At 37.3% G+C, this 20616-nt stretch overlaps 1 protein-coding gene across 2 annotated transcripts in view; it reads right to left on the reverse strand.

Moving 5' to 3' along the window:
• Positions 1-20616, reverse strand: part of LOC137092861 (alpha-1,6-mannosylglycoprotein 6-beta-N-acetylglucosaminyltransferase B-like) — a 201477-nt gene that overhangs the window by 98344 nt on the left and 82517 nt on the right. For both annotated transcript variants that reach the window (XM_067457377.1, XM_067457386.1), the window contains one exon: positions 9141-9310. In XM_067457377.1, coding sequence (XP_067313478.1) covers positions 9141-9310 — 170 coding nt within the window. The remainder of the gene's footprint in view (positions 1-9140; positions 9311-20616) is intronic.

A 20616-nucleotide genomic window follows, 5' to 3' on the forward strand; every position in this document is an offset into this window, starting at 1 on the left:
ACCAATTCTTATTATTAACTTGTTAGCTATTAAACATGCTTATTAGCTTGCATATTACAAGCATTTGCTGTTTATTAGTACTTGAGCATAGTTTATTAGACATGAACAAATTAATGCCTTATTTTATGTGACCATATTACATCCTTTAATCCTACACAATACCTAAACTTAACAACTACCTGACTAACTATTAATAAGCAGTAATTAGGAGTTTTTTGAGACAAAAGCCATACTTAAAGGGTTAGTTCATCCAAAAATGAAAATGATCCCATTATTTACTCACCCTCAAGGTGTGTATGGCGTTCTTTTTTCAGTCAAACACAATCTATATTAATACATATCCTGGCTCTTCCAAGATTTATGATGGGGGTGAAAGGAGCTCAAGATTTTGAAGCCCAAAAACGTCCATCCATCCATTATAAAAAGTACTCCACACAGCTACTGGGCTAATAAAGACCTTCTGAAGCAAATCCATGCATTTTTGTAAGAAAAAAAATCCATATTTATCCCTTTATCACTGGCTTCTGGTATAGGATGTATGCAATTCTAGTTATGTTGGAAAAGTGACTTCTGACTTAACAAAAAATGTAAGATGTAGGGGTAACGTAAGCCAAGGTCACTTTCTTGTCTCGTCACATTCAGTTATGAATGACATCATCAATTAAATTATAGCATATTTTCAGTTTTAAAAAAGCTAAATAGTTTGCATCACTGTATGCTATTGTGGGTCAATAAACGTATCTATCGTAAAACAGCTGTCAATTATTAAATATTTAGCTACTTATATCTTCTCACGCACATACTCTTTCACCCTAAAAACTACAAATGTGGCGGAGTTCACACTCATTTTGAGTGAACATTAAAGGGGTGGTTGCATGCGATTTCACTTTTTTAACTTTAGTTAGTGTGTAATGTTGCTGTTTGAGCATAAACAGTATCAGCAAAGTTACAGCGCTGAAAGTTCAATGCAAACAGCAAACGGAAATATTTTCATTTAAAGTTATGGCAGTTTATTGCCTACAAAAACGGCCGGTTTGGACTACAATGAGCGTCTTCCCGGGTTGGTGACATCATAAACCCTTGCGATTAACATAAACTCTGCCCCAGATGTGAGTTCTGCCCGTAAAGGTAAGGGACGTGGCGTTTCCGGACAACCTGTGCTTGGCACTTCAGCTAATAAAAATACAGGAAACTACATTTGGCCATCTAACCAATCTAAGACCATTGAGTTTTTAGAGGGATGGGCTTCATAGAAGCAGGAAGCAGAAGGACAGTTCAGAGGACAGTGGAGACAGCGGTGTGGAATAAAGGTCAAATATAAGAAAAATACAGCGTAAAAAAAAAAATATAATAATAATAATATATATATATATATATATATATATATATATATATATATATATATATATATATATATATATATATATATATATATATATATATTATTAAGACATGTTATACTGCACCCCATCAACACGACCATGCCTAGAAAAAAACAAACACGGAACCATCCCTCTAAGCCCCGCCTTCTTTGATCTAATTGGCAATTATTTTGACATTTACGGTGCTGTTAGCCCCCTGAGTCAGACCAGCCTACATTTTTTTTTTTACTTTTTATATTTCTCCCATCCTAACAAACAGTCCCAGTGCGTAATGGAGAGCAGCATCAAGAAATATCATAAATTGTGGGGGACCTTATGACCATTTACAATTATTGTCCCCCACATTGCCTATGTTGGTCACAGCCCAAACTCAAGCTCCTATTCTCTTATATCGAAAATCCTCTGACATTTCTCCATAAAATTCTCGTTTTAGATTTCTAATTCGTGACCGGTGTTTTGTTTTGCTCTATCGTCTGACTGCAGTGAGAGCTGACCTGTTTTGAAACGGGGAGCTACACGTAATTTTAAAACATGAAAGGGTGACAAGCTTCTGTCTTGTAGTATGTGCTGGGCTTTTGACGGGACACATTTGAGTTTCATGTATTTGGTGTGAATCTGTGCTCTGCTTTGACACTGAGAGCACACAGCAGCAGGAATAAAGATGAGAGTAGACGGACAGCAGCTGCTGTGGAGGAGAGTGTATCATAAACCTCTGCAACATCTGGAGAACCGACATCTGTCATTCCCTACAGAGAAGAGACATGAGGTACAGAGTCAAGAGGGGAAGCCAATCAGAGCGCGTTTCCTTGGTGAGACTCATCAGAGAGGTTGAGTATGTGTGTGTCATTAGAGTGTGTGTCAGACACTTTTCTGAAATATTCCACTGAGAGAAATAGAGAGGTGATGTTCTAGACAAATGTTGAGGCAGAACTGCATGAATCATTTGTGGAGAAGAAAAATCTCAGAATGCATTCGATCGTGCTCTGCAAAAAAGAAGAAAATAAAAAATCCACAATGGCAGATAAACACGGATAATGTTGCGTATTAAAACATACTGCATGCTATTTGCAATACACGTTTTATTATAATTCAAAAAATATATTTTTTACATTTATAAAGCGCTTTTCTGGGTACTCAAAACGATTTAGATATAGAGGGGGGAAATCTCTTTTCTATCGGCAAATTATCGTTTCATTTTTTTTATTTTTGTACTCTTTTTAAAAGTACACTACAGTGTGCTGTTTAACAACCAGATAGCATATGTAGGTCTCCAAGATATCTGTTAAAGTGCACTTAATCTGAAAAAAAAAATGTATGTGTAGCAAACAACTTTAAAGTAGCTGTTTTGCATATGTCTTAAAAGCATTTTTTTTTCTCAAATATCTTTAAAATCTAACAGGAAACGGTTTTGAAGATGAGCAAAGACTTTGAAAAAATACATTATCCAGAAAAAAAAAAAGTGGTACAAATGCTATCAAATGTAGAGTATCACCAAAGACATATACAACCACATATTTCCCTACACAGTAAGTGACAAACATATGTCTGAATGATAAAAGTGAAGACAAAAATCCCTGGATGACTGAACACTTCCCGTGAGATTCTTAAGTGTGCATACGACGGACGCTTTACTATACCATGAGGCCACAGGAGAGGAATTATGGATGGAGGTGACGTGACGTAACTGACGCTGGTAAATTGTGGATGTAGTATGTCAAGATTACATTCATACTATATAGAACAGCATTTTTATTTATTCAAAATAAACACCTACCACACTTTTTATACGAAGGATTTAAGCATCACAGATAGCATTATAGGTCAGATTATTTCAGATATTGTTGCCAATTTGTTATTTAAATGTGAGTTCGGAACCACGTTTTTGAAATCTGTATTTTTCCATTTAAAGGGATAGTTCACCCAAAAATGAAAATGTGATGTTTATCTGCTTGCCCCCAGGGCATCCAAGATGTAGGTGTACTTGTTTCTTCAGTAGAACACAAATGAAGATTTTTAACTCCAACTGTTGCTTGTATAATGCATGTCAATGGGGTGTTTTTCTATGAGAGTAAAAAACACATAGAAATACGAATCCATAACACAACGGCTCGTGACGACACATTGATGTCTTAAGACATGAAACGATCGGTTTCTGCAAGAAAACCAACAGTATTTGTGTTGTTTTTTTACCTCATATCAGACGAACTCATCTAGTAAAAAAAAAAAAAAACAATAATCCGGCGCGATCATAGACATATTTATAGTCTGTGCCTGTGCAGATCGGTCAAATGAAGCATCTATGTACATGTATCATGTCCTATGATCGCGCTGTTGTTTTGACCTTCGGCGGAAGTAATGGCATTGGGAAAAATCAAAATCTTCATGTTTATTCTACTGAAGAAACAAACACACCTACATCTTGGATGCCCTGGGGGTAAGCAGATATATTTTTATTTTTGAGTGAACTATCCCTTTAAGTATAGGAACTGGTCTTGCATGCCCAGAATAGTCATCGTAAATATGGCTGTCGAATGAACTGACATTAGTTGAAAGGGTATTTGGCGTTGCATTGTAAGCTTAGCAACATGCTAATAACAAAATCTTTTGAAATCACGTGTGTTGAGTCTCGTGTGCTGAATTTCTATTTTAGTTAGGAGGCTCCCTTACAAGGCTTACTGAGTTTTGGAAAACAGCCTGTGATATTTTGGTCCCTAGATATGGCTCAGGTCCCTGCTAAGCTTAGGGGTTTGTTTGTTTGTTGGCAAATTCAAGAGATGAAGAACCATTTATTTGAAAATAATAAATAAATAAGTCACTCGAGCGAATCTGAGCAGAGAAATGTCTTGGGCAACAGAGAAATGCAGCCGGTTTCTTAGAACGCAAAGACTTTATGTAAAGTGTGTTAGTGGTTTTGGCTCTCACATATGTTTCAATATTTTGCTGGGCAATTTATTGACATATCAGATCATAATAAAGGAATTCATTATTCCTCCTCATGAAAAGACTATTGAAATTGCATTTCATCTAACTTCAAAGCAGCATATTGAAGTCTGTCAGAGATATGGATCAGCAACTCCAGCAGGCTCACGTGTCCTGACAAAACAGATTAAAGAAGAATGTCTTCAAGTTGAGCTAAAAAAACTGTAACTGAAGGCAATTTTCTCACATTTCAGGTTTGACAGTTACCAGATTGGCAAAAACCAAAAGCTCAACTTTAGAAGGTGAAGTGAGAATGGCCTAATCTTTCAAAGGACTGATGAAACTGTCTGTTGTACAGAGACTAGCAGACACTTGTGCAAAGGCCTTTCGCATGACTCGTGACTCCAGATGGCTCAATGCATTAAACGGTAGAGCAAACCATCAATTACAACATTACCTCGAGCGCCATGTTGTCAGTCAAGCATTGTAACATGGAATTCAAACAATTCCAACTTTGACTCTATCTGCTGCCCTTCGCAGCACAGCCAAAGATTACCAGAAAATCTGCATGCCTTTGCAATGACAGATACCAGTTTACACTTGGGACTGGACCCCAAAGTTTTTCAAGTATCTGTACTTTATCAGAGTAGTTTTATTTTCTGAAACTTTTACTTTCCTATAATAACATAATAATGTACTGTATACTCCACTACGTTCCATTTAAAAAAATGTCGTTCCTCAATATTTTGAGCTGAAGGGACAGCCCCCTATTCTGAGATAGGATAGCGATGTCCAATTCTTGAACAGATTGGTTCTTTCCAATCAACCGGCTGAATTGGTTCATGTATAACACTGAGCAATTCATCTGCAAATTGGACTGAAACAATTGCAACTGTTCTTGACTCACCAAATCAACTCAAAGATCATAAATATCATCGGAACTTGAATGTGTGTGCAACTGATGGTGCGAAAAGTAATTTACTAATGAATTTCAGTACCAGTTATTGTCATTTAAATCACAATTAATTTCGTGACATAGTTATTTGTGAAATAAATCTGCTGTAAAAAGATAAGCTTTTAAGCCCATTTAAATGCTTAAATGGGGAATTTGTGTCATTATCTGTAAAAATTCTCTCAGCTCCTGTAGCACTTTAAAATGATGTAAACTGATACCCTTGCACAGCGTTCATTTTGAAATGTTAATGCATTTTGCCCTTGTGTTTAACAGTTATGTTTAGATTCAATATGCTTTAGTTTGTTTCTCCACGCTTCCATTCGCCTGTGTTCCTAGTGAGTCTCATTGGTTGTTAATATAATTTGCACACCTGTTCTCTCTTGTATCTAAGCCCTCAGCTTTGTTTGTTCAGTTGTCCAGTTCAAGTTTATGGTAAAGTGTTTGTGTTGTTCTGTGTTGTGGGCGGCAGTGGCTCAGTGGTTCATGTAGGTTGTCTACAAACCAGAAGGTTGGTGGTTCAACTCCCGACGAGCTGGATGGCGCCTTACATGGCTGACATCGCCGTCGGTGTATGAATGGGTGAATGTGAGGCAAAAATGTAAAGCACTTTGGATAAAAGCGCTATATAAATGCAGTCCATCAGTCCATTTGTTCTGTTTCTCTTACATTAAAAGGTTACTTCAGCTATTAGCATATGGCTTTGTATCACTAGAATCCCTGGAGTATAATCAAACGATTGTGATTTCCCCCCTCATATCCCGCTGAGACGAGAGATTATTTCTGGAACAATTCCTCCTGTGACGCAAATTGACGATATTTGCGTCATCTTTGGAATGTTTGGCCAGAGTCTAAAGACTACAGCCAGCAGAGGGAGCCATTTCCACATGTTTTCAACCCGCATATGGGGGATGGGAGATCGCACTCACAGCTCAGCTCGTAGCAGCAGGCATTAATTTAAACAGATGCTAAGCAATGTAAATGTTTTAACTTCTCAAATTAATTTCAATGAAGGTTAAGCTTCCAAAGGCATTAACTGAAAACGCGCCAGACTGAACACGCGTTGTGATGTATGCCGCGAATGTGGTCGCGATTGCTCTCATCACGAGAGTTCATTAGCTCATTTATGACGTTAAATGTAATCTGAGTTAGTGCTGTGAGACTCATGCGGCAACTCGACCGTTATATTGAACACACACGTTCAGTATTTAATTGTAGTGTCTGTAATCCAGTAGCTTTGGGAATGGCCTCACAGAGCAGCGAAGCATTCTGGGAATTGTAGTCTTTCATCCCCATGAGACAAAAATACATTTTCTGTCTTTTCTCAGTCTAGAAGGCACCAAATTCAAAAATAATTTCACATTTCTACTACACTAATGACCCAGTTTAAATACAGATTCATCTTTCCAGCGCTGAAGTACTCCTTTAAAGACTGTTTAGTCTGTAATCCTCGTGTCTGTGTGCTCATTACGGCCACTCAACATGACAGCATACATTGTATTTTTATACTGTTTGTCACCACATACATACACAAATATGCTAACTTATTTAACTTGTTTACAATTATCAGTAATCAGTAAAGTCTAATGTTTTGATCGTGTATAATAAATGTTGGTAATAAAATAAAAACCTTTACTTATTTGCAATACATATATGAAACTATTTTCATATGTTTAAAATGTATTTATAACTACTAACTTGTCAGACTAGTCGATTTTTACTGGTGAAACATACAATAGCGGAATTCAATGTCCCTCTTTCTGGTTGCATGTCATATTTTACATATTTTATTGTATATCAATCAACTTTATTGTACTGTTTTACTAGAAGCTTCATTACTTGTGAATCATTTTTATAAAATGTTCACACTTTTTCAAAAATAAATCTCTACTGTGACTGGAAGAGTCAATATGAGCCCACTTTGCACATTTATTGCAAACAATAACTACAGAATTCTCTCCTAGTTATGTAAATCTATTTGTTTGTTCCTACATGTGTGTGGGAAAGGGCTGTAGTGGGTTTTGTTGCCACATACTATAGAATGAAAATTAGGAGGAGAAAATTACTTTAAAGTAAGCATTTTATTTGTGCCTAAAAAAAACTGTATGCGTGAGGTCCTGAATCTTAGTTAAAGTTATTATTTTTAAGTTGAATTTTAGCCAGATAAACAAACAAACAAACAAACCAACACATAAGTTATATACTAGATTTTGATTTTAAATATTTAAATTGTTATTTGCTCTGTTTGATTGATATTCTTGACAATGGGGCTTTCACATAAAACATTCCAAAGTCCAAAAGTTGTTTTTCAGGGGTTGGTCCTTAGTTCCATTGAAAGGAACTCTTAATGCTTCAGCATACCACAACATTATGGACAATTTCATGCTCCCAACTTTGTGGGAAGCTTGACTGCACAACAGTGCATAAAGCAAGGTCCATAAAGACAGATGAGCGAGTTTGGTCCTGACCTCAACCCGACAGAACACCTTTGGGATGAATAAGAGGGGAGACTGTGAGCCAGGTTAGCTCGCCCAACACTAGTGCCTGACCTCACAAATGCACGTCTAGAAGAATGGTCAAAAATTCCCATAAACACACTCCTAAACCTAAACTCTTCCCAGAAGAGTTGAAACTGTTATAGCTGCAAAGGGTGGGACAACTCCACATTAAACACTACGGATTAAGAATGGGACGTCATTAAAGTTCATGTGCATATAAAGGCAGGTGTCCCAATATGTTTGGCAATATATTGTGTGTATGACATATTAGTAAAATAGCCAAACATATCCATCCAGGCTAAAGCAAGATCCTGAACACGCTTTCAGTTGTTTTTTATTTTATTTTCAATACTTTGTCTACCTTTGTTTGCTGACATCCTTTCTTTTCTTTTCTTTTTTGGTTGGGGGTATGCATTCCATGTAAATGTTCTGTATGTTACATCAAAAGGGGAATTTTTTTACAACTTTGCCCAGAAGCATTCAACCAGAAGGTCAAACTAGTCCTTGTCCAGGGTGAAGTGAGACAGAATCCTGTTGTCATGGAGCTTCAGTTTTTCAACTAATTTAAATTCACTAAGAGCATCCACAGACAATAAAGTTCAATGTTCAACATTACCTTTTTTTTCTTTTTCTTTTTTCTTCATGCAATTTATCAAAGCCCTCACAAGCACCTTTTTTGTTTCTGTTGTGAGCTCATTTACATGTTTACATAGTTTACTCTGTACACTTATGGCTTTCCTGTCAACTATTTGACAAAGTCTTACTGATTACATGCACACATTCAAGCAGGTGTCACCCTTCGGGTATTTTATAATAGCCTTATTTTCAGCTCTAATTAAAAACTAGAGCATCCAAGGCACGTGCAAGAGTGAGATTAAAAATCGTCCGGACATGTGTTGAGTAAAACTAGAGCAAACACCGCCAGACTGCTGTGTGTGTACGGGAGCTGTCCACAGTGCTGAAATACACTCTTAGTATTGAATGAAGGAATTTTAAAGGAATGCCTGTTGTTTCTGGTACACTTGGTGCCTTTGGCAAGGTATTTATTTAATTTATCTCGCCTAGATACCTGCGTAATTTCCACAGCAGCAGGACCTGATGGCCAGAGTCAGAACGTGATTTTCAGAAATTAGAAAATGAGCACATATAACATACTTTACAAAGAAAAGTGTACATTTGAGTTTGTATATTTGGTTCATTGTGTATGTTTGAGTGTTGTTCAATTTTTAACTATATCTGAGCAGATCTCAATGTCACCATCAAAACACTGCAACTGAAGTGCATCTGCAAAGGTCATCAAATAATAAACAGTACCAGGGCGATGGTTGGCTTATGACTATTAATGAGGTAACATGACTGGAGACTGAGCAGCATTATCACATGACTCACCCCTGCAGTTCTTTGACTGACAGTGAAATCTTGAGGTTATGTCCCAGCACATGAAGGGTGGTAAGGATGTCTGCCCATTGAACCATCTCCCCAAGTGGCCCACCTTTCAGCACTTTTGGACTGAACACATCACCGGATTCCTCAGTCAGAAAGCCCACATGCACCAGGATCTGAAAGAGGGAAGAGAGGCTATATTCAGAATAGCATATTGCCATATTACTCATAATATTTCTGCAGAATAGTATGTCAACAGTGTAAATATTCTTTAGGATACCAGGATACTAGAATTGCCAAAAATAAGCTACTTGTTTCCAGTGGGATACATTAATCGTAATATGATGAATATCAATTTTACTGCCAAAAATAAAATAAAAAATCAAGATTAAGTCGATATGTCAGAAATAACCTGTTCCAGTTCACATCTCTCACAATTCAGCTCGCGATTCAGTCATTTTGGTTTGTTATGTCATTATTAAGGATACACACCTTTGTATTATAAAATATCAAATAATATAAAACTTTTTTTTACATTAACTCAATTCATATTACATAATTGATACACATTTAGTATAGCAATGGGTGCCGTTATACTTGAGATATATATCAAACTGTAGTTTCATTTTGTTTTTGCTTTGTTTGTTATTTTTTAAGGGATCCATTTCACTCATGAAGAAATATATCTGATATAGGATATACAAGTATACAAGCTGGACCGAAGGCAACCACATCAGTGCTTTTAAATAAAAGCATGATCAAAATATCTTTATGATTTGGGTCCAATTTTAGGTTCCCAAAGGTTGAAAATATTTGCTCTTGACTGAAAAAACATTTGAATCTACATAACAGCTAAATAGCTTGAAAAATAAAGATAATAAAAACATACACGATAAGTATTTTTCCCGGCAACTTACGATTTTTTTTTTTTTTTTTGCATTATTCCTTTGTAACAAATTATGTTTTATTAACACTGTTACAAAAAACAAAAACAAAAAACAAAACAAAAAAAACACAAACTGATATAAAAAACAAGTCAAACTATACCCAATTAAAGGAAACACTGATCACCATAATGGTGATCAATAATGCATTTAATACATCATCAACATCTAAACCTCTGTTATTCTCAAAAAACAAAACAAAAAACAAAAAAAACTGTAGACAAAATGACAGAAATAAAGAGATTTAATGTATTTTCGGTTGATTTTATCTAAAGCGTTCTTGTTTCTCTTGCCTTCAGTGATCCTGTTCATTATCATCAGGTGTCTTCAATAATCAAACAAACATCACTCAATTCATCACTTAAGAATCTTTAATTAACTAACACTGCTTCAGTTTTACTTAAACACCCTGCTGGTGGTTCCCATATGAACGCAGAGCAGTGTTAATTCAACAAAGGGGAATTTACTGTAAGAGTTATATTTACTCAAAGCAACTTACAAATGAGGACTTTTACAACAAAAGCAAAGAAAGTTGAAAAGGTGTATTTTTACAACGCATTGTGATGCAAGAGATACTGCAAAAGACGTGAGCGCAACACGTCCTTCTAGCGCATGTTTACAAAGAAAAACAATGGAAAAGTACCACAATGGAATGGAACACGCATTCTGTGTGAACGGCCCCAAAGAGTGTAACACACACCATCTATGTCAAGGGTTCTCAACTCTGACCACTGTCCACTGACATGCAGAGTTCAACACCAATCAAACACACCTACACCTTTGGTCTTCAAGATTAATAGAATGCTACAGTTTGAGCAGGATTGAAGATACACTTTGAATCTTTGAATTGGAGATACACTTTGAATCTTTGAATTGGAGATACACTTTGAATCTTTGGATTGGAGATACACTTTGAATCTTTGGATTGGAGATACACTTTGAATCTTTGGATTGAAGATACACTTTGACACTTTGAAAGCAGATAACAAGGGCCAGAGTTGAGAAACCCTGCCTGTATGGAGAATGTTTAAAATGTGCTCTGAATACTTTTCAGCGTTTTGATTGCGCTCACATACAGCAATGTTGAGGTTTGAGAGACAAAGGGAAAAAAAGATTTGACAAAACCATTTTTAGGGCTGTCAAAGTTTAAAACATCTTAAATTATCCTACCATTTCTTCAAACGCTTGATAATGACTTCACTGTTGTTGACAGTGTTTGTGTCCAGAATTAAACTTCCTGTCTGCAAGCTTTTTGTCCTATCCAAGGAGGGTTTTAGAGCTGTGTTTGGTTGTCCGCTGCCAGCCATCTGCTTCAGGGCATCAGACATTCTACTCTAGATGCATCAGGGGTCAGCCTCGAGAAACTAATTTCCCTTAGTAGACTTTTCGGCAGTGCGGAAACTTCACCTTGATGGGTCAAGGGCTAAGGCCCGGGGAATGGAGACTCCAACCTGAGACGGTGGAGATTTGGAAGAATTTCTGGAGAGTTTGACAGGATGGAGTTTGCTTACTTTCGTAATACTATCGTGGAGTATGCATGGTCCAAATTTGGAAACCGAAAGTTAAAAAGTGAGCGTGCATTTAAAAGTGCTTTATTGTTAATAGTGTCTCCCTGATGCCCGCAAATTATATACAATATAACTACCCAACTATATAATAACGAGAAAACGCAAATACAATGATTTGTATATATTTTCCCCCATCTCATATTTTATCTATCACCTTAACCCTTTAAGGGCTTTATAGATAGTGTAATTTCCTTTCCACTTTCCTATTAGATTTTAAATGCTATTAAAGACTAGTTCTTTTGATTTCTTGTGCATCATTACAGCCAACGCTTTACAAATAGATTGATGACCTGTCATTTTTGTTTGGCCACATCTGCATGTTTGTATATTCCCAACCCATAAGATAGCTCACTGAATGTGTGTAAATGAAAACATGTGTAAATGAAAATTACACAGTCTTTCCCATAATGTTTAATTGAGGGCAAGTCACAGACATGTTTAATGGATCAGCACTAATCGACAGCAGCCTGTAGCTGCATTTTGCTTTGTTTTCTTTCTCTGGAATTATTATCATGTCTACCTGTCATTCACCCCTCTACATTGTAAGAAAAAAAAAGGTACATTTGGGGCAGTATCCTAAGGTACAAAACTGACAAGTTACTAATATGTACCTATAAAGTACTACTATGTACCTTTAAGGTACTAATTTCCACTCTTAAAGTACTGATATGTTACTTTTAAGGTACTAATATGTTACATTTATGGGTGAGTAAGGTACAAAGATATACCTTTTCACTTTTGTACTTTAGGGTATCGCCCCAGTCACAGCACTGTACCTTTTTTTTTCTGACAATGTATACATGCTAGTCTTTGTGTAAGTAAACATGTGTCTGGTTGAATTGTATGATTTCAGTCCGCTAGTTTGTTATTAAACAATAATGACAGAGCCTGTGTCAAAAAGATTCAGAGGCCTGAATTAAAGGTGCACTATGCAACTTTCCGCCCACTGGAGGGCGCCTATTCAAAACAAAGGCGTAGTTTGATGACACAAAGTGTGAGCGCAGCATCTTGGGAGATGTGGTCTTCTCATCACAGCCGGTGGAAAATAGGACTCGGGCAGAAATCACTTTCATGTATGCGGTTATTAACGTTACTGTAGTCTGAAGCAGAGCAGGACCGAGTGTTCTGGACCTGAGCACAGCTGCTGGAGCGATTGTTAAACAAATACCCGCCTCGCGAGCAGCGGGACTTTTATTATGATGGGACGGGACACAGTTGCCGGGCGCCTGCACTGATCCGCTCTTCCGGTTATGATTTTGAGGTAATCCAGCTCTGTTTATCATATTAGATACATTTAAGTGTGTTTAAAATGATGTTATGACGTTCCTCCGTGCGTTCACTTGTTCACACTGCTAAGAGTAAAGCGCTCCTGCCAAATAAAAGCCGAAACCGAGGGTAACGCAGATATGACGCAATTAACAGGCGACTCCTTCAAACGCTATGCTGAAACGTCCCGGTCCTTAGTTAAAATAGCAATTTTCTCACAATTTACAAATAGTTGGAAACTTCTGGGATATTGTAGGTACTCAACTGAACAAAATATATAACACTGGCCTAGTTTTTTTTTTTATATTGTACTGCAAAAATACTACATAGTGCACCTTTAATCAGGACATTTTTTTTTTTCCTGTCACGATTTAGTACAGTGCATCCAGAAAGTATTCACAGCATTTTACTTTTTCCACATTTTGTTGTTACAACCTTATTCCAAAACAGATTCAATTCCTTAATTTCCTAAAAATTCTACACTCAAAAAATGTCATGTCTAAACATAAGATTTGTGTATAAGAATTGCAAAAAATGAAATTGTATTAATAAACTGAATGTGATTCATATATGCCAGTCATATATAAATGAAATGGGTAAGATTTATGTAATAGCACACAGAAAAAACACCTATGTTAAATTAACACTTCTTAGTGTCCGTGTGTGCTCACTACTGAGTTAAAGTACTATTGAAGTAGTGTTGATGTTAATGAGATAATTAAGTGATGATTTAGCATTAAAGATGAAGGCCACTGCATGATATCACATTTTCTTGTGGCTCTCCTTGCCATAACAAATATGCTTTATAAACACACTGCAGCCAGATAAAAAATAAAGCTAAAAAGTAAAGGGGCAAAGGCTGAGCTAAAGCAAACACTGGTCACCATAGTGGTGAATTCAAATGAAACTATCATTTCCATTGCAACAGAAATGCCAGAAATAAAGTAAACCTGGTTAGTAATGCGTGAAGCGGGAAAGGCTGTTTGTGGAGTTGTCTAATCGCCTGACCAAATTAAGCGATTGGGGGAGAAGGGCCTAAGTCAGGGAGGTGACCAAGAACCCAGTAGTCACTGTGACAGAGCTCCAGTGTTTCTCTGTGGAGAGAGGTGAACCTTCTATGCAGCACTCCACCAATCAGGCCTAGATGGTAGAGTGTCCAGACGGAAGACACTCCTCAGTAAAAGGCACATGACAGCCAGTCTGGAGTTTGCCAAAAGGCACCCGAAGGACTCTCGGGTAACACAATTATCTGGTTGGATGAAACAAAGATGGAACTCTTTGGCCTGGATGGCAATTTCCATTTCTGGATGAAACCAGTCACCTGACCAATACCATATCTACAGTTAAGCATGGTGGTGGCAGCATCATGCTGTGGGGATGTTTTTCAGCGGTAGGAACTGGGAGACTAGTAAGCATCGAATGAAAGATGAATGCAGCAATATACAGAAACATCCTTGATAGAGCGTTCAGGACTGCAGACTGGGGTGAAGATTCATCTTCCAACAGGACAATGACCCTAAGCACACAGCCAAGATAACTCAGGAGTGGCTACCGGACAACTCTGTGAATGTCCTTGAGTGGCCCAGCCAGAACCCAGACTTGAACCCGTTTGAGCATCTCTAGAGATACCTGAAAATGGCTGTGCACCAACACTCCCCATCCAACTGGATGGAGCTTGAGAGGTCCTGCAAAGAAGAATAGGAGAGACTGCCCAAAAATAGATGTGCCAAGCTTGTAGCATCATACTCAAAAAGACTTGAGGCAGTAATTGGTGCCAAAGGTGCTTCAATAAAGCACTGAGTATATATATATATATATATATATATATATATATATATATATATATATATATATATATATATATATATATATATATATATATATATATATATATATATATATATATATATATATATATATGCCTCAAAAAAGCAGAATTTGGTGTCTATAAGTAAAGATGGATTTTTTCCACCCGTGTTCCATCTTAATAATTACCATAAAAATGAATGGAAATGCTAACAGACAGCTATGCTTTCCAGCATTTTGTACACCTCAGAGATGCTTGCATGTTCCCATGTTGTAATTAGATAGACATTAATTTTCCGTTCATTCACGAATATTTAGAATGGACAACAGTTTTCTTCTGGGTGGTTTATTTAATGAATGCCACTGGATGTCCCATATATGATTAATGCAGCTCTCAAAAATTTCAAGGTATTTCAAAATGATTTATGAAGCCCTTATCCTAGACTTTTGTTGTTGTTGTTGTCCATATCAGAAGCATTGTTTGCATGATGCAAAAGTATGAAATAGTTGCATGGCCTCCCTTGATATGCTGTCAGACTGACATCTCTCTTATATATTTGTGTGTAACATGCATCTCTTAGAATGTTATACTACATGATATACTTGTTAACAAGAAATGGCCTAATACTACCCCAGCATCACAAAACCCTCCTCACATTCTCAGAAGTCTATAATTTGCCACTACTGTTTCAGAATATGAATCGTCAAATTCATATGTGCATCAAATTACAGACACAAATGACTTAACAGTAACCAAACCTTTCAAACTATGACCACCAAAATATAGGCCAGACCTTCAGGATGACTCTTTTGCTATTTCTGATCAGACTTTTAGTTTTCATAAACTAGATGATTAAAACAAAAATTACAGACTTCCATCACTAGCAAAGCATAATGTCAGGATATGGACAGAGACAGTGGTTGAGGTTGAACTTGTAATAACGGTGAGTATCAGATCACACACTTCAGATCCAACGCTCTCCATTGACTCTGCCTCCTTGTCATTTTGGACTTATTACAAAAAACAGAACAATGTCTAAAAGCTGATATGTGACAAGGTGTGCAGCAAACAGGCTAAAAAATACATATCTAAGTTTTTATAAGCTGTCGACTCAAAAAAAAAAAGAGCGTTTAAGGACACAAAAGTGGATACAGGCAATAAGCTTTTACAGGCGTCACGCTTTAGCAGGAATAATGGGTCATTTTTGGGATCCTGACACTCAGTATGCCTACGTGTGGAGTAAACATTTCAAATATCCAAATGTCGGTTTTATATGTTATATTTCCTGTCGCTGATTACTTCCCCCTCCAGTGGGCGTAGTTCTCAGTGTAATCTCACATGTCGCGCTCGGTCTCATTCACTTTTATGTCTTTAAATGCTCATTTTTTGGGACAGCAGCTTATAAACACTTCTGGGCTTTTTAGCTTGTTTTCTGTACACCTTGTAACATATCAGCTTTTAGACTTGTTAGTTTTTTTTTTCTTTTTTTTTTTTTCTTTTTAGTAAGTCAGAAATAAGACTGGACAGCACCGGGATTTTGCTCTCCCGGTGAGCGTGGCTTTCCGATTATGTGTTCCATGTCGCTTTATTTGTCTCTATGCTGGCATCCAGCATGCACTGCAGCATTACAAACTACATTCAGAAAACATCTGACTCTTCTGGCAAAATCAAGTAATGCTTTCAGGTCTCACACACACACACACACACACGCACGCAAACGCACACGCACACACACACTCGAACACACGCGCACACACACGCGCACACACACACACATTTTTTAATTGTAATCACAATTTACAGTAGTAAGGTGAATATAACTGCATTCACTACATGAGTAGTGTTGTACTGAATATTGCTGAATGTCTGCATATTCAGCACTGGCATACTGTAAAAAAAATAAGTTGTCCAAATGAAAAAGCCAAAAAAACAAAAAAATAGTGCAACTGCAAAATCAAAGTTGGTGAGAAATTCATTCTGCCTCAGCATCATGTCTTTGTGGGCTGAGGACTTTGTCCACATCACAGGCAATGTTGACTCTTGCCAGGTAAAGGGAAAAACTCTCTAGTGTGCCGGATCCAGTCTTTACAGTACAACACTGCTCATCCTCATCCAATTCTTACACACAATAATCCTCCTCTTGCTCTCAGACTGTTTTCATCTATTGTTGGGATCAACATTCAGTAAATTCGGATTTGGCTTGTTTTGTACAATTGGTTCAATCACATCATTTAATATATGTTAACAATTTGAATTTTGTTTAATTTTTGCCTACCTGTGCAACACAGTGCGAAATGTGAAATAATGTGTTTAGAGTTTTGCAAAAAGAGATTGGCAAATGGTGTCTAACTGTCTGAACTTGTTAAAGGTGTTACATAAAGAGGGGTTTAGCAATTCAGAAAAGCTGTAAGCATGTCACCATTGGTGAGATTCATAGGCTGACTGTAGAAGTGTCTGTGTATCTAAATACAGCAGCATAAATCCTTCAAACTATTACATCAAATTGAATGGCCAGATGTATACTGCCATAGCATTCACAAGACGTGTACATATTCATAGCAAAACACACTTAAATAATACTTTTTATCATACATCATCATGTGATGTCCCGGGACAAATCATCAGTGACTACTTTAACATGGACAGCAGTACTTTAATTATAGACTTTATTCTGAATAAAACAATACTCTGATTAAGGTGTTTACACAGGTTGCTTTTAGGATATTCCGTTCATGTTCCCGTTTTACGTTATAGAACATAGATCGATTAATGGCACGTCATTATTAGGGGTGTGACGAGACACTAATGTCACGAAACGAGACTAGACATGAGATCGGGTTCACGAGAACGAGACGAGACGAGACGAGACGAGATTTTTACCTAGTATCTTTAAGAAATCCACTATGATGAAATACATGACTAGAAATTAAAAATTGTTTTCAGGTGTATTTGAAATGTTTTAACTAATCATCTTGTAATGAATGTCATTTAATTTCTACTTTCTGAGTATGAATTATCATGTACAGTAAAATACATCAGTACTGTATTTTTTCCTGATTGTCTCTTTAGACCTAAGAACTGCACGAGCTTTAACTTTTGAGCTCCTGAACTCCTTCCTACAACTTGATCATAGATATTAAATGCAAACAATAACTATAATTAAAGTCCTACTCAATGTTCAAAATGCAAATAGAGACAATTTTTTTCTTCAAGCTTACAGATACAGAGCTAAGAGATGTTAAACAACCAGATAGCTTTAAAATTGGGAGAAATTTTAATGCCTCAGGGAGCCGCTTTCAAACAGCAGTAACAAAATCGCGTTTAAATGTGCATTCCATTTTACTTTCAATTTCGTGATCGTTCGTATAGCTACTCTGTGATTGGGCAGCGGTGGCGCTGAAAGCGCAGTTTTAAAATATAAGTCTGGCGCTTCTGCTGCGCAATGAATCCTCCGACAGGGTCGTCCACTAACATGTAACACACACACACACTCATAACACACGCTGAATGCAAGCGCTTTCCTAACATGTAACACACACTCATAACACGCTCGTCCTCTCGTCACTTGATCAGTGCTGCGAACAGCTAGCAAGACTCGAACAGCTTGTTCTAGATAAGTTGATGGAATTAAAGCTACTGTTATGATTATCTACCAGAGTTTAATCGTTTTTATTTCTATCAAAAGCAAAACTAGCCGTAATATAAACTTCACCCTCGCACTCCTTCATGACCAGGTCATAAGAATATGACGAGACAGATTTTTACCTCGACAAGAAATCTCGTCACAGTTTTAGTCTTGGTCCCAGCTCACTGCAGGTCATCGTGTGGTTTCGGGATTTTTGCTCACCGTTCTTGTGATCATTTTTTACCCCACAGGGTGAGATCTTGCATGGAGAACCCAGATCAAGGGAGATTATCAGTCTTGCATGTCTTATCAGTCTTGCATGTCTTCCATTTTCTAATAATTGCTCCCACAGTTAATTTCTTCACACCAAGCTGCTTACCTATTGCAGATTCAGTCTTCCCAGCCTAGTGCAGATCTATAATTTTGTTTCTGGTCCTGACAGCTCTTTGGTCTTGGCCATAGTGGAGTTTGGAGTCTGTTTGAGGTTGTGAACAGGTGTCTTTTATACTGATAATGAGTTTAAACAGATGCCATTAATACAGGTAATGAGCGGAGGACAGAGGAGCCTCTTAAAGAAGAAGTTACAAGTCTGTGAGAGCCAGAAATCTTGCCTTTTTGTATGTGACCAATATATTTATTTTCTACCATAATTTGCAAATAAATTCTTAAAAAAATATTTTAAATTTTATTTTTTTCTCATTCTGTCTCTCATAGTTGAAGTGTACCTATGATGAAAATTACAGGCCTCTCTCTTCTTTTTAAGTGGGAGAACTTGCACAATTGGTAGCTGAATAAATACTTTTTTGCCCCACTATACAGTTGAGGCAGTGTCAGAATGAGCAGTCAAGCAAGACACGCACCATAGTAACGCGTCATAGCAATGACATTTCAGATTGACAGAAATATAAAAGGTAAACAGGAATTTTCCGACATTTGAGTGCTTTGTTACTGTTTTGTACACATTGTTATAGTAATTATAATTCAAATTCTGTTTTATTGGCCCCAGTATTATACTTGTGATTCATTTTTAAAAAAGTAATTGGCTTGGGCCAGCAAAGCCCTCTCTGCACTTGCCTGGTGTGCATATGTATGTGTCCTGTCACAAAATGCAGCAGAAACTCCTACACAACGTTTATACTTAGATTAAGGTGTGTACATGTCTGTAATGCTCTCTGATAATGTGACTTAAACAGGAATACTCCACATGTCTTAATTCACTTTGCGTTTACTTCGAGTATGACAACCGGATTAAGGTAATTAGAAATCACTGTTTACATGATAGCTTCTTAATCAGAGAATTGCCTTAATCAGGTTAATATCTGAGTATTGTTGTCCATGTAAACATACTCAGTGATGTGTCCTGGGGTCATCGGGTGTTTCGGGTCTTCAAACAATCAGACACCTTCACCCAGGCGAACAACCAGGGGTGATCAAGGCCAACTTTTGTTCAGGTAGCATTACCCCATTACAACTCTTTTCTCCTGATTCATAGCCATCTTGAGCAACTTGGTGGCTAACTTAATGTTCCTTTGTATATTGGTCCCTTTGATGCCTAGCAGAGAGACAGACAGGTTTGCGAACCTCTGCATTCTACCTTAGTCGTACCTTGCTTGCCAGTTCAGAGTACTTATAACTAGTGGTAAATGGACTGCATTTATATAGCGCTTTTAACAGACCCTATGGCCATCCAAAGCGCTTTACATTTTGCCTTACATTCCCCCGTTCATACACCGACGGCGATGTCAGCCATAAGGCATCATCCAGCTCGTCGGGAGCAGCTGGGGTTGGGTGTCTTGCTCATGGACACTTCGACACTTGGTCAGGTGGAAATCGGGGATTGAACCACCAACCTTCCGGTTTGTAGACAACCTACATGAACCACTGAACCACTGAACCACTGCCGCAGTGGGTTCTAAGCTTAAGTGTGACCTTACAGAACAGCAGATTTCAGTTACCTTTCTGTTGTTGTTGTTGTCTGTTCTGAACAGACATTCATTCAGCATCTCTATTTCTGGGTTTCCAATGAGCCCACTCTCAATGAAAATGAATAGCTGATAAAGTGATAGATGACCATGGAGTTGAGGTCAAGCGCACAATCAATTCGCGTTTTGATCCGCTGCACAGCTACTTCAGCCACTTTACGTCCCCTGTCTTTCTGAAACTAAATGTTTTTATCCATAAATCTCATGTCATTTTTTTAAAATAATAATTCATTTTATTTTTTGTATAATCAACTTGCTTGTAATGTTTCTGATCTTTAAATTTCAAACCA

The sequence above is a fragment of the Pseudorasbora parva genome, chromosome 2 (genome assembly GCF_024679245.1).
Source record: "Pseudorasbora parva isolate DD20220531a chromosome 2, ASM2467924v1, whole genome shotgun sequence".
Lineage (NCBI taxonomy): Eukaryota > Metazoa > Chordata > Actinopteri > Cypriniformes > Gobionidae > Pseudorasbora > Pseudorasbora parva.